This window comes from Wolffia australiana, chromosome 14, assembly GCF_029677425.1.
Source record: "Wolffia australiana isolate 7733 chromosome 14, ASM2967742v1".
NCBI classification, from domain to species: domain Eukaryota; kingdom Viridiplantae; phylum Streptophyta; class Magnoliopsida; order Alismatales; family Araceae; genus Wolffia; species Wolffia australiana.
The window spans coordinates 10,343,499-10,360,641 of record NC_135848.1 but is presented as its reverse complement, the minus strand read 5'-3'; the positions used below and the strand labels follow the sequence as shown (position 1 = coordinate 10,360,641).

The 17,143-nt window shown below is 48.7% G+C and overlaps 1 protein-coding gene across 1 annotated transcript in view; it reads right to left on the bottom strand.

The window, feature by feature from the left end:
• The window catches only part of LOC144711839 (DNA topoisomerase 4 subunit B (DUF810)), a 72,255-nt gene that overhangs the window by 25,701 nt on the left and 29,411 nt on the right, over nucleotides 1–17,143 (bottom strand). Inside the window, exons 16-17 of the mRNA XM_078585931.1 lie at nucleotides 7,922–7,993; nucleotides 7,603–7,720 (exon numbers count right to left, since the gene is read on the bottom strand). Coding sequence (XP_078442057.1) covers nucleotides 7,603–7,720; nucleotides 7,922–7,993 — 190 coding nt within the window. The remainder of the gene's footprint in view (nucleotides 1–7,602; nucleotides 7,721–7,921; nucleotides 7,994–17,143) is intronic.

The following is a 17,143-nucleotide window of genomic DNA, read 5'->3' as shown; positions in this document are numbered from 1 at the left end:
AATAGCCAGTGCTTGCATGATGTGGAGATTTTTGTTTCACACTATTAGGAGGGAGTTGATACGTTCTTTTCAAAGACGTTTCAACAAACAAGGTAACTATCTCATTCGCGCGGCTCGCCGCTGTTCTCCAGCTCCAAGGATAGCAATAAAACTGCTGCCGGAATCGGAGATGGGTATGGCGGTATCCGCCGTACCCAGTTTGTCCGGCGTGAAAATTAGGGCAAAATCCGAAGAGGGAGCCGATCGGGCGAAGAGGGTCAAGAAGGAGACGCTCTTGGAGGTGCTGGAACAGTGCCGGGCAGCTCTCGAGTTGCTCAAGAACTCGGAATCGGTGGAGGATGGACAAGTTCTTGATTCGCCTGTTGTGACGGAGGATTAGGAGGATGATCGGTGTCGCGGGACGGCTTCCTCCGGGGATGACTCGGAGTCGGATGAGGACACTCGTACTCTCGCGGAGATGGCGAAGAAGAAAGCAGCATCCAAGAAGAAGCTATCCCCGCTGCCATTGCCGCCTCAGGAAATTTCCGAGGAAGAAGCTCGGAAAGATGAAGATGGATCGGGGTCGGGAGAGGATGATCGAGTCGGAGATCTTCAAAACCAATCTGGGTCGTCGGAAAATGAGGAGGAATTGGGGAGAGGAGCTCAAGAACATGGGGGCAAGGGGAGCGACTCGTCTGAAGACGAGGTGCCTGATAGGAACACAGTCGGCGACGTTCCTCTTCGTTGGTATGATGAGAAGGAGCATATTGGGTATGATGTTGCGGGAAAGAAAATCAGGAAGCAGGCCAAGAGAGACAAGATCGATTCATTCTTAGAGGGAGTAGATGATTCTAAGAACTGGAGAAAGATATATGACGAGTACAATGATGAAGAAGCGGAGTTGACAAAAGAAGAAAGAAAATTAATTGGTAGAATATTGAAGGGAAAAACTCCTCATGCAGACGTGGATCCATATGCGCCATATGTTGATTGGTTCCAATGGGAGGAAAAGGGTATGCCTCTTTCAGGTGCGCCGGAGCCAAAGCGGCGATTTATTCCTTCCAAATGGGAACAGAAAAAGTAAAATCAGATAGCAGTCAAACCAACTTCAACTATGCTGAGCAGTTCAAGAAGTGCAAGCGCTGTGGTGCTTCAAGCAGTTGCAGGGCCATACATGTGGAATGAGCGGTGGTCTGCTGCTGTTAACCATATCGCACTGCACACTCCGACACCTGTTGTCAGCTCAGCGAAATGGCTTGAGGACAAGTTGGAACTAAACGCTCTTCATAACCCTGACAGTCGTCGGGGCAGTGGAAATGAGAAGGTTGCATCAACGCAAAGAGCTGCTCTTTCAACAGCATTGGGGGGCCGAGTTGAAGTGGGGGCAATGAATGCAATATCAAAGTCTGAGATGCAGATCTTCGTGAAGACCTTGACAGGGAAGACGATCACCCTTGAGGTGGAACGCAGAGCCAAGATTGACACTGTGAAAGAAAAAATTCAGGATAAGGAAGGAATCTGTCTAGACGTGCAGCGTCTGATTTTTGCCGGGAAGCAACTTGAGGATGGACATAACCTCGCTGATTACAACATTCAGAAGGAGGCTACTTTGCACCTCGTTCTGAGGTTGAGGGGAGGCACTGTGAAGCCTTCATTCTGGGCTGTTGGGAGGAAGTACAACCAAGAACCAATGATCTGCCAAAAGAATGTTCCTCCGGACATCAGAGACACATACACTCTTCTAGTTCGCAACATCACTTCCCGATCAACCGTGGATGATCTTCTCCCGCTCTTCAGTCGTTATGGGAAAGTTGTGGATATCTTCATTCCAAAGGATCACAGCGCAGGGGAATCAAGGGGCTTTGCATTTGTGCGCTACAAGTACGCCCAGGAGGCACAGGAAGCTGTCGAGAAACTTGAAGGGAAAATCGTTGATGGGAGGGATATTAAGGTTCAGTTTGCGAAGTACAGTCCTAATGATAAACCCGTTCATGAAGGAAGGGAAACAGGAATACTATCTCGCTCGTGGCGGAGAACTTGGAGTGGAAGTCTCAATACAGGACATAAAGGAGGAGAAGGTAGTGCTTGGACAGGATGGCAGGGAGGATCTTTTTCGCGGACGGATGACCCTTCAACTGACCCGCGATGTCTCCTAAATATACTGTTGCAGAAAAGGGAGGACTATGGCAGAGTCTACAGAAGCAGACGTCGATTTCAGAATCACAACGAAGAGGGAGAGAGGAGAGCAGGCAGAAAGGACCACACAGACTATTATGACAGTTATCTCAGCACATACACAGCTGAGGAGGGAAGGCGGGAAGCTTATGGCAAGCATGTTGCAAGGGAAGAGGAAGAAATGGACAGATGACGAGCGGGGAGAGAAGATGATTATCAGGGACGAAGAGGGGGAGGAGTACTGGCACATCGCCATGGCGAGGGCAGCGGCTCCCAGGGAGCCAGGAAAGGGCACCTAGAGCATAAAGGGGGAATGGAGGTCCAAGGCGAGGACAGCGGTGAAGGCCAGCATCAGGGACTGGACGTCGCCTTCAACAGGCAGCTTAGAGTGAGAAGGGAAGATCCAAAAAGTGGAAACAAGACTCGACGGAATGCTGGGACATCAGAAGAGGAAGAAGGCTGGGTGCAAGTGCAACCACGTCGAAGGAGAATCGAGGGAAAGCAGCCCAATGGAATCTGGAGGTCAGATATTTGCAACAAGTGTCTAAGACAAGGGCACCATGCTTGGGAATGCCGGGGCCAAATAACCTGCAGGAAGTGCAGGCAGACAGGGCATCGGCAAGCTTATTGTGCTGCCAGCAAAGGTGAGATATCAACTAAGAAAGTTTCTAAAGGGGATAGGGAAACCAGGGGAAGAGCAACACACGAGCGGAGGATTTGGTGAACAGGCGAGACCTGGAGGATCAACTTGTCTTCAAAGGATGTCTAATAGGGGACGTCCTACAAGGAGCCCCGAGTATGGAGAAGGTGAGACAGGGTTTGTGTGAGAAGTGCCCGAGCCTGGACAGGGCAGAGGTATGGGCTCTGGAAAATGGAAAAAATTTTATCCGTGGGGCTCCACTGACGGCATATGACCTGGTCAGAGGTTGGAGACAACAAGTCGAAGAAAATGCAGAGGTGACATGGCTACACGTGCTTCCAACGGATGGAGCTCCAAAAGAGACGTGTGCTACAATCATACTAGAAGCCCGAGACATCCCAATGGGGTACAGAATCAAGACGGCACTAGAAGCCATGGTCAAGTCTTTCGGTATGCTCCGGAGTATCCTATCAACTGGAGTTGTATCCGGTGACCCGGATTGCGTGATAATAGAAGTGGAGCGTTTCAAGCGGGCAGTGATTCCACCCAAAGTCATTTTGTGGGGCCCAGAGGGGTCTTTTGAGATCCGGCCGTATTCACAGACGCCACCAATGATATCGAGGGGAGGTACAAGAAGGGACGAAGAGGAAGCTCAGAATGAGGAGGATACACCACGGGAGAGAGAAACCAAAGCACCAGGGGGAGGTGTGATCAAAGAAAACCAAGAAGCGGAAAGCAGGCAGGGAGCACGAGGGGAAGAGACTGGACACCAGGACGTGAGTGCGGCAAGAAAACAATCTAGGGCTGCAGAAGATAGGCTGGAAATAGATGAAGGAGCCCACTGTCGGACAATTATGGAAAATGTCACTCAAGAGGCGGCGACGATTGAAGAGGGGACAAATCAACACCTGGAGAAAGCAGGAGAAGGAGAAACTTCTGCAGGCAAGCTCCCCCAACGACCGAATGGGATGAAGAAAGCAAAGAAGCCGGAAGAAGGGACGGCAGAACCGCAGAGCACAGCAGAGAACCAGAGAACCGCAGAGCAGCACGCGACACAAGAAGACAAAGGGAGAAGTACCAGAACCAGCATGGTCTATCGGAGGAAGATGACATTAATGAAGCATGACCGTGGATTGGCTAAGCTGATGAAGATTGCAATGAGCAACAGGGCGAAGCGTATACCGGGGGGAAAGGAGAAGGGGAACACAAAAAACAAGGCTCCAATGTCGAGTTCAAGCTTGAGGGTACCAGATGCACAGATACTCATAAGGGAACAGGCAGACAAAAGGGATGAACGAAACAAACGAGAAGATAACCCCCTATTCAGACAGCTTGTAGAAGAGATTGCAATGAAGGTAGGATTGCAACGGACCCAAGAAGGGGGAGGGGGACCCAAAGGTTTTTCATGAAGTGTATTTCATGGAATGTTCGTGGGCTCCGGGATGAAAAAAGACGAGGAGTAATAAGAAACCATTTGAAAGAATGGGGAGCCACAATAGTATGCTTGCAGGAAACGATGCTGGAAAGCTATGAAGGCAGAGTGTGGAACACAGTGGGCCGAGGCTTTCTTGAGGAATTCATGGCAGTCAATGCAATGGGACGCTCTGGTGGGGTGATAATAACTTGGAACGATGCACAGTTTGTTAAAGTGGAAACCTGGTCGGGACAAGCGACAGCAGCGGCCAAGCTAAAGGCGAAGCGACGATTTTGAGTGCTCTATGGGGGGAGCTGGCAGAGGTAGTTTCCAAGTTCCAAGGATTGCCAATGTTGTTCGGGGGAGATTTCAATATAACGCTAGAGGCTGGGGACAGGCCACAAGACAGGGGTGGGCTAGACCCTGACTCAGCAGACTTTTGGTCATTCATCTCTGAAGCAGACCTTCAAGAAAAGGGGCCAGTGGACTGTGTGTACACGTGGAGGAGCATGGCAGGAGGCGAGATGAAATCTAGACTGGATAGGTTCCTATGCTCAATAGAGATGGCGGAGAAGTTTCCTAATGCAGATGTGAAATCACTGCCAAGGCCGCTGTCAGATCATACTCCCATTGTGTGGACGACCAACGAGGCTTCAGGCGCTCCACATACTTCAAGATGGATAAATCGTGGTTTCATGAGGAAAATTTCAAGGAAGAAATAGCGCAAGCCTGGACTACAAAACCAAGGGGAAGGTCAGATATAGAGACCATCACTCAGAAATTGAACGGACTTCGACAACACTTGATGGGGTATCGAAAACGAGTCTGGGATACGAGGAAGAAGAGGAGGAATGATGCCCTAGCCAAAGTAAAGCAACTGGATGATTTGGAAGACAATAGAACCCTAGAGGACGAAGAGGTTCAAGAGCGTAGAAGATGGCAGATTGTGGTGGCCGAGGACAAAAAATTGGAGATGGATTGGAGACAACGATCAAGGCAATTATGGTTATAGGCAGGGGACGCAAACACGAGATTCTTCCATCTGGTGGCAAACGGCAGGAGACGCACAAATCAAATAGTGAAAATAAAGGTGGGAGAGCGGGAATTCACTAGCACACAGGCAGTGGGACAGGCCATAGCAGACCATTTCAGATCCTTCTCCAGAAAGGGAAACAGAGCAGATGGAAGTGGTGCGGCAAGGGGGCAAAGAGAGTGAGCTTTGACCATCAAGCGGAACTGATCTGACCATTTTTAGAAGACGAGGTCAAGACAGCAATTAAGGGGTTGAATGGGGAGGGAGCCCCGGGTCCCGATGGCATCCCGGTATTCTTTTATAGCCAGTGTTGGCATCTAGTCAGATCGGAGGTGATGGCCACACTTGAGGATTTTAGAGAGGGACGGGGCAACATGGAGAAGATTAATAGATCACATATTTTCCTCCTGCCGAAAGGTCCAGGGGCGGAAAAAATTGAAGACTTTAGACCCATTTCGCTGTCGAACTCAATCTACTTGATTATAGCCAAGGTGCTAGCAAACAGGCTCAGAGCAAGGATTGGTGAACTGGTCGGCCCCGCTCAGTCAGCTTTTATTCCTGGCAGGCTATTGGTGGACAGTGCGGTAACAGCCGGGGAAATCCTAGCCGCATGGAAGAGGAAGGGAACACGAGGGTTCATGTGGAAGGTTGATTTTCCCAAAGCATGCGACTCTATAAACTGGGATATCCTATGGGCCTCAATGAAAAGGAGGGGCTTCCCCAAGAAATGGATAAAATGGGTGAAGAGATGTATTACATCGCACTCTTGCACAGTGCTGGTAAATGGGCAGCCGGAAGGCGGTCGAATACAGCCCCAACAAGGAGTGAGACAAGGCTGCCCATTAGCACCACTACTGTTTGTCCTGGCAGTGGACGCACTCGCAGTTTGCACTGAGCAAGCGTGCACAAAGGGCTTACTGCTAGGCTAAGCCCTTTGTGAGATATTCCCCAGACTGTATGCTCGTGCCCAGGAGCAAGATGCCCATGTGTGTAACTGCTGGGAGGGAGCGTGGAACCCGACCATACGTGGGGCCTTATCTGACCAGCGTGTGTCCGAGGATACAGCAATCCCTATTACAGTTAAGACCAGAGGATGGAGAAAAGGACAGGTGGGAGTGGACAAATGGCCCCTTCTCGGTTCGAAAGGCTTATACGATGATCCGACATGGGCAAGAGGATGACAGGGCACTAGTCAGTGCATGCAGGTTCATATGGCGACAAAGAGTCCCATTGAAGGCAAGATTTTTTGGATGGTTGCTAGCAAGGAAAAAATTAATGACCAGAGTCTTTCGCAAAAGGCTATACGCAGATACTTCGCCACAATGCGTGCTATGTATGAACGGGGAGGAAGATTGCAACCCTCTCTTCTTTGAATGCTCCTTTGCTCGCACGGTTTGGGCCAGCCAGCCACTTCTAAGGTTGAAGATGACATCTGAAGTGGCTTTTTGGGACTCGGCACAGAATTGCGCGAGTAGAGGAAACAAGGACGGGAGCCGAGCTCTAGCGGTGTTGTGGGCCATTTGGTTACATAGAAACGAGGTGGTGTTCCGGGGAAGAAGGGCTTCTACAGATGGAGCAATACATGAGGCAGAAGGAATTATGGCCGCATGGTCATCCCATGCGATGGGAGGTGTAGGGAGATTTTGAAGATGACTGAAAGGAGTGTATAGGGCCTCCATGGTCCAATTGGGAGGTTCACCGATTCATCAGGTGTTCATCCCTAGTTACAGTTCAAAAAAAAAAAAACTATCTCATTCGCATGAAGGAGTCACACGTGTGAGTTCAAAGTTCAGAAACCTATAAATAAGAGGGGGAAAGAGCGGGATGAAGGGATCTTTTTTTTTGGTTCAAGAAACGGTTATGATAAAGGCTGCTGAGGCAGAAGGCTGGAGCAGGAGGATCTGCGACCAGAAGAAGGGGGAAGGATCAGCAAATCCTCCTCAACGGATTTCTCAGTTTATTTTCATGCTTTTCCCTGAAATCTACTTCACCGATCTGAGGTTTTTCACATTTCTGTTTGAGATTTACTTGTTGAACTATCATTCTTGAAAAAGCTATTTCGGTTTTTCTCTATAAAAAATACAATCTAGATTCCGGATCGTACCAGGAGTGAAGGGAGGAAAAAAGGGACAATCTGGAAATTCGTGTATTTTAAGTTCATATATATTATTTGCTTCAGGTTGATCACCAATCTCGAGTGATCTTTCCTATCTTTTTCAAAAAACAATCATTTTATTGCTTTTTTTCAATCAAGAAATAATAATACTTCTTCACGGAAGCAACGGGAATTATTCTTTTAATGATAAATACTCTCAAGATATCCATGAAATAAAAAATATATAAAGTGATAAAGAACATTACCAAAGTTACTTCTCATCTGAGATAAATAAGAGTCTAAGCTCTGAAAAATCCCAACTAAAAGAGATCGCAGGTGGATTATATCCATTGGAAGTTGAAGAGAAAAGAACTGGTCGACATTCTGTAAAATTATCTAGATCAGTACGTGGAATGACTGGAGTCACAAACTTTTTTCAATGAAACATCTATCATAATAATATTGTACAATGAAAGATTTAGTGTTTGGGCATCGCCCGTGAAGAAATATGGTGGATAATCAAATTTTGAAGATGAAAAGCTCTGGATAAATGTAAATCACAAAAGCCATAGAATTTAGTTCTACCTCTTCAATGATCCGAAAGACATCAACGATAGATGCTGCTACTAGCTGTTGAGATGACAAAGGTTCCCACGCCTAGATAAAACATTAATCCTCAGCAACTGAAGATCAGAAATTAAAAATGTGCCACGAAGAAGATATTTGAGTTACTAGAACAGTCTAGACACAGCAAAACTCAGATAAATTTGTGTTTTAGCTGAAAATAAATCAGGGCTGGTAAATGCAGCACAGGATCATTGCTACTGGATTCTCTGTTTCACAATGGGGAAAAAACATGGCAAAAAATTTTATGCTATTCTCTCATGGGATTTGGATATTTCACCTCAATGAAAGAGAATTCTCAACCACAAGTCCAGCGCAAGAGAATGAGAATTGGACATGGTGTACAGAGATGACAGTGAAAGATGAGAACCAAGGAAAAATGAGCAAAAGAGATTTCTGTTGCGCACTTGATACGATGAGCACCATAGAGGTTAAAGAGCACCCAATGGTTGACTGAACCTAAGGCAGAAAATAACCAACTTCTGGAATAACTGGAGGTCCTATAAATACCCTAATGTATCAGTCATCAAGTTTCATCTCTGTTCTGCTGTTGACCTAGCCACCAGTCAGGAAACAAGAAGGGAAAAAACCTACTTAACTGATTGTTAGGGCTTCACTGGTTTTTTGAAAAATACATAAAAGGGATGAACACCCGACTAATCGGTGAACCTCCCATCAGGACCACACAGTCCCATCCTTTACAGTTCGATCAGTCAAAATCTCCCTGATGTTGCTCTCCGGAGCCATGCGGCCCTAAAACCTTCCGCTTCTTGTAGAGCTCCATCTTTAGAGGCCGTTCTCCCCTAACAGCACCTCGTTTCTGTGCAACCAGATGGCCCATAGAACCATTAATGCTCGACCACCGTCCCCGTTTCCTCTGTCTTTACAGTTCTGTACCGATTCCCAGAACGCCGTTTGTGATGACACCTTTATCCTTGAAAGTATATGGCTGGCCTAGACCGTGCAAGCAAAGGAGCACTCAAAGAAGAGATGGTTGCAGTCTTTTTCGCCATTCAAGCATAGCGTGCATTGTGACGATGTATCTGGATATAACCTTCTGTGGAAGACTCTTGTCATTAATCTTCTCCTCGCCAGCAGCCATCCAAAAAACCTCACCTTCAGTGGGACTTTCTGTCTCCATATGAATCTGCACGTCCTGATTAATGTCGTGTCTTCCTCTTTCCCCGCCCGAATCTTCTCATAAGCCTTTTGGACCGAGAGCGAGCCATTTATCCATGTCCAGCTGTCTCCTTCTCCTTCTTTTTGTTGTAGCTGGATGAGGGACTGTTGCATGTCCATGAACTCAAGAACACGCTAGTAAGATAAGGCGCAAAGCCTTATGAAGACGAAGTCAATTCACAATATGCGAATGAAGAAATAACTGAATGGCTTATATTCCATCACGGGTGACTGAGGAGGATAACAACATGTTGCTTTCCACTCTATCTGATCAATTTCACTTCGTGACCTTGTCGGCGGATAGCGTCCCGGGACCAGATGGATTTACTGGCATCTTATTCTCTGGAGACTGTCTCTATATCTATTATAGATGCGATACTCTCTTTCTTTCTCCATGGTTTTCTGGATCTGTTCTTCTGATTAAAATTAAGAACTGTTCTTCTGATAAATCAGTGATTAGCATCACCTTCGTTTATCCGCTGGATAACCTCATTGATTAGCATCACCTCTCTTTGTTTATAAGAGAATTTCTAAGATATTTACAGATTAACTTAGCTGCCTACAATGATTGAAGAACAAGATTTTCGGTTCTGAAAGAACTGCAAGAACTGTGTCTTGTTAACTCATGATCTTTTTCAAGCAGAAATGTTATAGAGATATGCAGCTCCTAAAGTCGCGCCGTCGAACCCGCTCACTCGTGCCTCAGTTTAATTTAATTTGCTGATGCTTATCATTCATTGATAGAATGTTATCAAATTGCTGGTTTTCTCTCCTTAGTGCATGATAAGGAGATGCCTGGGAAGCAGGGCAGGCAGCAGTCCCACAGGCAAGGTATTGTAAATAGTAAACTCCCAGCCAGATAAAGACAACTCCGCACTATCTCACTCTCGTCTGAATCTTAATCTTCACGCTCCTCGCGCCTCATCCCTAAAAGTATTTCATTCTTGAAAGAGTTTCATTCATGATCGGGTTCCATGTTCCATCCCAACAGTCTTGAACCTGGGCATTGTGATCCTGTGCAAGTGCATACAATCGAGGGAAAATCACGCTCAAGCTGCGCCGTGGCGATCATGCATCTTTCTAGTATTGAAAAGTCGCCCCGTCACCTAACTTGGCAGAAAAAAAGCCTTGTACTCTTGGGAAGATCTGTCTGAGCCCTTGCCAAGAAAGGCGATGCTCCATGGTACGGCTCTGCCTTTTGATCCCAATCCAGTTCCCTGCCATAGATGTCCTAGAGTATTTTAAAGACAAGATCCCCTCGTGGATTCATAATTATCTCCACCCATTTGGTCAATAGTGTCATGTTCATACTCTGCAAATGTAGGACCCCCAGACCTCCAGCTTTGATGGGCCCACATATTTTATCTTATGCTACCATCGCAACTCCCATTCTTTGTTCCGGTACTGATCCTTTCCATAAGAAACGTCACATCATGCCTTCTATTCTCTTCCCAACTCCCGTTGGCATCCTGAAAACTGAGAGGTAGAGAATTGGAATGGATGATAATACCGACCTCAGCAGCACCAATCGGCCTTCTCTCGATAAAACCTTTGCATGCCATCTTTCTAGCCGATGTTCCATTTTCTCAATAACCAGTTGCCAATCTGCTTTTGTCAGCCTCCCCTTCGTCAGTGATAGGCCCAAATATCTCATTGGGAGTTTCCCAATTGGTGTGGTCAGTATCCCTGCACATTATGCCTCTTCTTCTGGCGATAGCCTGCTGCACAACAAGACTGATTTGCTCCTGTTGATTTGAAGTCCCGAGAAATCTGCCAAAAGATCAATGATTATGGATAAATTTCTCGCTTCCCTCGCGGAACCTTTGATGAAGAAGGTGGTGTCATCCGCATATTGGAGCAAGGGAATTCCATTTTGCTGCGCTGATAGTTGATATCATCACAGCAGACCTTTTGTGCATGCCTGGTCGGTACAAACTGCGAGCGCATCCACTGCCAAGACAAACAATAGTGGAGCCAATGGACAGCCTTGTCTCACTCCCGTATGTGGTTGGATTCGGCCTCCTTCAAGTTGTTCGTTTACCAACACCATGCAGTAATGTGATGCGATGCATCTCTTCCCAAACTATCCACTCCTTAGGGCACCTCCTCTTCATGGAGGCCCATAGGAAATCCCAGTCTAGTAAATCATATGCCTTGGCAAAATCGACCTTCCACATGAACTCTTTGGTTCCATTTCTCTTCCATGCTGCTAGAATTTCCCCAGCGGTTACTGCACTGTCCACCAATAGTCTACCAGGGATAAAGGCTGACTGACTAGGTCCAACCAACTCTCTTATCTTGGCCCTCAGTCTGCTTGCTAGCACCTTGGCAATAATCAAATAGATTGAGTTTGACAAGGAGAAGGGTCCAAAATCCTCAATTTTATTTGCCACTTGACATTTCGGCATGAGAAAAAGATGTGATCTATTGATTTTCTCCATGCTTCCTCAACCTTCTCGAAATTAGGCAATTGTGGCCATCACCTCCGGACCAACCGAATCCCAGCATTCACAGTAAAAAAATATTGGGATGCCATCTGGTCCTGGAGCTCCCTCCCCGTTCAGCCCTTAATTGCTGCCTTAACCTCCTCTTTGAAAATGGCCGAATCAATTCCGCTTGATGTTCACAGCTCACCATCTTGGTCCCCTTCCACACCACTTCCATCTGCTCTGTTCCCCTTTTAGAGAAGGAACGAAAATTGTCTGCAAAGCCTTGCCCCACCGCCTTCGCTCCAGTGTGTACCCGTTGCCCCACTTTTATTTGTAATATTTGATTTGAACGTCTCCTGCCATTTGCCACCAGATGAAAGTATCTCATGTTCGCATCACCTGCACAACGCCACATTTGTCTCGCTCTGTGCCTCCAATCCATCTCCAATTTCTTGTCTTCCTCTCCCACCACACATTGCCATCTCTTACGTTCTTGGGTTTCATCTCTCTCTAGATCTATGGTGTCTTCCAACTCATTCAGTTTCTTTAATTTGGATAGGGCATCATTCCTCATCTTTTTCCGTTTATCCCAAACTTGTTTCCAATATCTCATCAAATGTTGTCGTTGCCCTTTAAATTTTTCAGCCAGTCTCTATATCTTACCTTGTTCTTTGGCTTGCAGTCCATGCTTGCGCTATCTCCTCTCTGACATTAACTTCATGGAACCACGATTTATCCAGCTTGAAATATGTGGAGCGCCTAATGTTTCATTTGTTGCCCACACGATGGGAGTATGATCTGAAAGTGGTCTTGGCAGTGATCTCACATCTGCATTTGGGAACTTTTCTACTACCTCGATTGAGCATAGAAATCTGTTCAGTCTTGATTTCATCCCTCCACCCGTCGTGCTCCTCCATGTATAAACACAGTCCAATAGCCAAATTTCTTGTAGTTCTGCTTCTGCTATGAATGACCAGAAGTTCAACGAGTCGATGTATCTCCCTCCCCTGCCATTTGGCCGATCGCCTGCCTTTAATGTCACATTGAAGTCGCCCCAGAACAACATGGGCGATTCGTGAAAGTTGGAGACCAGCTCTGTCAGCTCCCCCCATAGTCCGCTCCTCCTTGCGGCATGTGCCGACCCATACACTGAAACTATTATCATGTCAAAATAATCGCTGATCCTTCTTAGTTTGACTGCTGTTGTCGCTTCACCCAACCAGGTCTCCACTTTAGAGAACACCATATCGTTCCAAGCTACCACCACCCTGCCAAATCGTCCAACCGCATTTACCGCCAAAAATCCCTCAAGAAAACCTCGGCCCACTATATTCCACAACTTTCCAACATCGTTTCCTGCAAACACACCACTATGGCTCCCCATTCCATCAGGTGGCTTCTAATTATCCCTCTTCTCCGCTTATCACGGAGCCCTCGGACATTCCATGAAATACATTTCATGAGTGACCGTTGGATCCCCCTGCTCCCTCATGGGTACGCTGCAGTCCCACTTCCACAGCCACCTCTTCTATCTGTTTGCTCAATAATGGGTCCTCATCTCCTTCGTAGACTCCTTCCACCATGTCAGCCGTTTCCATTGCAGGCACCTCCACATTTGGTGTTCGTGAGTTTGGAGTTAACATCTATGCTTTATTCTTAGTGTTGCTCTTCCTCTTTTCCCCTGTTATGAGTTTCATTCTGACACATTTTTCAGCCTTCATCCACTTCATAACTCCCCGATCAGGCTTCATTGCTGTCTTCTTTTGTTTATAGACTATGTTCTAGAGCTTCCTCCTTTTTCTGTCCTTAACGGTTGTTGACCTTTGACTTCTTTACTCGCCTTTGCTTCATGTTTCTTTGCCTTCTGTACTGCAGTTTTGAGTGGAGGACTTTGGCTAGTGATGGTTGTTCTTTCCTCGCCCTTCTTCAGTCTTCGTATGGTCTCCCCTTCTGATACATGCTCCTCGTTTCCGGTATTTGCCTCTTTTTCAAATTGATGAGCTCCTTTGGTTGTGTTCTGCCTGGCGGCATCTGTTCTAGGTTTCGATCCTGCTATACCATTGCCCCGTTGCCCAACCTCTTCCCCTTGAGAATGCAGCTTGCTGTTTTGGTCACAGCTTTCATGGGTGTTCTCTTCCTCTGGTGGTATGAAATTTCTCAGTTGTGGTGTGTGTTCCTCATTGCCTGCTCCAGTGTCTTCCGTTCTTGTTCCTGTAGTTGGTGGCGGTGGCGGTGTCCGTGTAGCTAGCCTGACCTCAAAAGACCCCTCCGGACCCCTCAGTCTAACCACGGGGGGAATCACGGCCCCCTTGAGCCTTTCCACTTCCATTATCACACAGTTAGGGTCTCCGGACACAAGTCTAGTTGAGATGATACAACAGAGTCTGCTGAACAATCTGATCATCGCCTCCAGCGCCGCCTGATTCTATAACCCACCGGAATATCTCGAGCCTCTAGTATAGTTGTAGCCCGCGCCTCCATAGGTGCACCATCTATCGGGAGTACTCATCGCCATTGCAGCTCCAGCCATTGACTCTGATGTAAGCCACCATTGAGACTCCGCAGATGAATAGTTGTTCGTTTTCCAGGGCCCACACTTCTCCCATAGATCTTGTCTCACTTCCTCCAAGTCCTGGGCTCCTTTCAAGACTACTCCTATTAAACATCTTCTGCTAATGGTTTCATCTATCTCCAGTCCTCGTCTGCTTTATGGGCCTTTGGCATGCTTGTAACTTGTCCGTTGATTCCCATTGTCCTTCGTGGCAGTTGTTTCTCCTTTTCCCTCTCTGCAATTTGCTTGTCTATGTCCTGTCTTCCGGCAATTCCTGCAGACAACGGGTCCTTGGCAGTCCCATGCATGATGCTCTTGTTTTATGTTGAACTCCATGCTAGGGCTTGGAGGAAGGAGAAGAATGAATTCCTTAACTAGAATATACATGAGGAGGGGTATATATACCCTAGGAGAGAGAGAGAGGAGAATATGAGTTAGTGATAAGTGAGGGAGCCTAGTGGGTTTATAGAACATGACCCACTAGGAGAGGCCTCTCACTAACAGCCCCCCGCAAGCAAGGTATGGATGTCATCCATGCCAAGCTTGGAGGTAGCACGAACAAGGAGAGGATTTGATAATCCCTTCGTGAGAACATCGGCCGCCTGGTCAGATAACGGCACGAAAGACAAGTCGAACAAGCCCTCGTCCATCCGCTCCTTGAAGAAGTAGCGGTTGATCTCCATGTGCTTGATGCGACCCGTCTGGCCTGGATTTTGAGCCAAGGCAATAGCCGATTTGTTGTCACAATAAAAGTGGATCGGATGGGTGTACTCGACGCGAAGTTCGCGGAGCACCCCGTGAATCCACTGAGCCTCAGAGGCCCCATCCGCAAGTGCCCGGTATTCCGCCTCTGCACTCGAACGGGAGACACGATCCTGCTTGCTGCTTTTCCAGCTCACAAGGCCCCCGAAGACAAAGATGCAAAGACCGGTGGTAGACCGGTAGTCCACAGTCGAGCCTGCATAGTCAGCGTCTGTATATACCTTTACAGTCGGCTCTGAGCTCCGGGGGAAGAGTAAACCCTTCCCGGGACAGCCCTTCAGGTACGCGAGCACCCGGTGAGCTGCCTGACGATGAATCTCATGCGGAGCATGCATGAACTGACTGAGAAGGCTAACTGCATAGCTGATGTCGGGACGCGTGTGGGTCAGATAGAGAAGTTTCCCCACCAACTGCTGATATTGATGGGTGCTGACCGGCGGAGAGTCACCCCCGGCGCCCAACTTGACGTTGGGGTCGATGGGGGTCTTCACAGGAGCACAGTCGGTCATACCCGTCAAAGTCAGCAGGTCCACCGTATATTTCTGCTGGCTGATGAAGATACCACGAGCCGAGTAGGCCACCTCGAGCCCCAAGAAGTACCGGAGCTGACCAAGGGCCTTGATCTCGAACTCGCGAGCAAGGGAGCGGCTGAGGCGTGAAGCTTCGGCAGTGTCCGACCCGGTGATCAGGATGTCGTCCACATAAACGACCAGGATAGCGACCCCGGCCGGGCCGTGACGGAAGAAGAGAGTGGCTTCCCCATTGCTCTGGGTGTACCCTTCGGCGCGCATGACGGAGCTGAAGCGGCCGAACCACATCCGCGGTGACTGCTTCAGTCCATACAAGGACTTCCGCAGTCGTGCAGACGGTCCCCGAGGCCCGAGAGGGTAGCCCGGAGGATGATGCATGTAGACCTCCTCGGTAAGATCGCCATGAAGGAAGGCGTTCTTAACGTCGAACTGGCGAATCAACCACCCATGATGAGCGGCCAGCGCCAGGAGGAGGCGGACGGTGTCCATCTTCGCGACCGGAGAAAACGTCTCGAAGTAGTCGACGCCGTAGGACTGAGTGAAGCCACGAGCCACGAGCCGCGATTTGCGGCGTTCCAGGGAGCCATCGGCGTTGTGCTTGGGGGTGTGAACCCACTTGCACGAGACGGCCGTCTTCCCGGGCGGTAGAGGAACCACATCCCACGTGTGGTTTTTGAGCAAGGCGCGCATCTCCTCATCCATCGCCGCTTTCCAATGAGGACAAGCGATAGCATCGGTTAAGCGGCGTGGAACGAAGACAGAGTCGATGCGGGTCAAAAACAGGCGGTAGGGAGTACTCAACCTGGCGAAGGAGCGATAGTGAGAGAGGGGGTAAAGGGGAGTGCGGGTGCACTGGCGGACCCCTTTACGCAAAGCGATAGGCAAGTCAGGGGAGTCATCGTCAGCAGGAGAAGAAGACGACTCGGAAATGGCTGGCGGAAGAGAGGAAGGCGAGAACTCAGCAGACGGGGAGGGAGCGGAAGCAGGAGGCGAGGATTCGGGGGAGGAAGATAATGGAGTAGGCGCAATGGGTGAGGAAGGAAGGCCGACCGGTGGAGGAGAAGAAGAGGAGGGTGGAACGACTGTGGGAGGAGAGACGACGGTGGGAGGAAAGGGAGCAGCGGGCTCCAGAACCAGATCCGGCTCCAAGTGGGGGGCCGGAGGAGATGAGGGAGAGAAGAAGGGTTGAAATTCAGAGAAGGTGACATTGGCGGAGACGAAAAACCGACGAGAAGAGGGATGAAAGCATTTATACCCTTTCTGAAGCGAAGAGTAGCCAACAAAGACGCATTTGAGCGCCCGGGCATCCAGCTTCGACAGGGAGGGCGTCGTGTCATGAACATATGCCGTGCAGCCAAAGACGCGGGGAAGAAGGTGAGTGCGGAGCTGCGCGGCGGGAAATGCAGCCGACAACCGGTCAATCGGAGGGCTGAACTGGAGGGTCGGGGTGGGCAGCCGGTTGATGAGATGAGTACTCGTCAGAACGGCTTCCCCCCAATAAGTCCACGGGACATGGTAGTCCAGCAGGAGAGTGCGGGCAGTCGACGTGACATACCCAATACGCCGCTCGGCAAGGCCATTCTGCTCGAGCGTCGCCACGCAAGACGTCTCGTGGAGAATCCCATGGGCGGTGAAATACGAGGTCAACTCCTGGTTGACGTAGTCCCGCGCATTGTCGGACCGGAACCGCTGAATAGTCCGGCCAAACTGAGTCTGAAGCATGGTGCAGAAG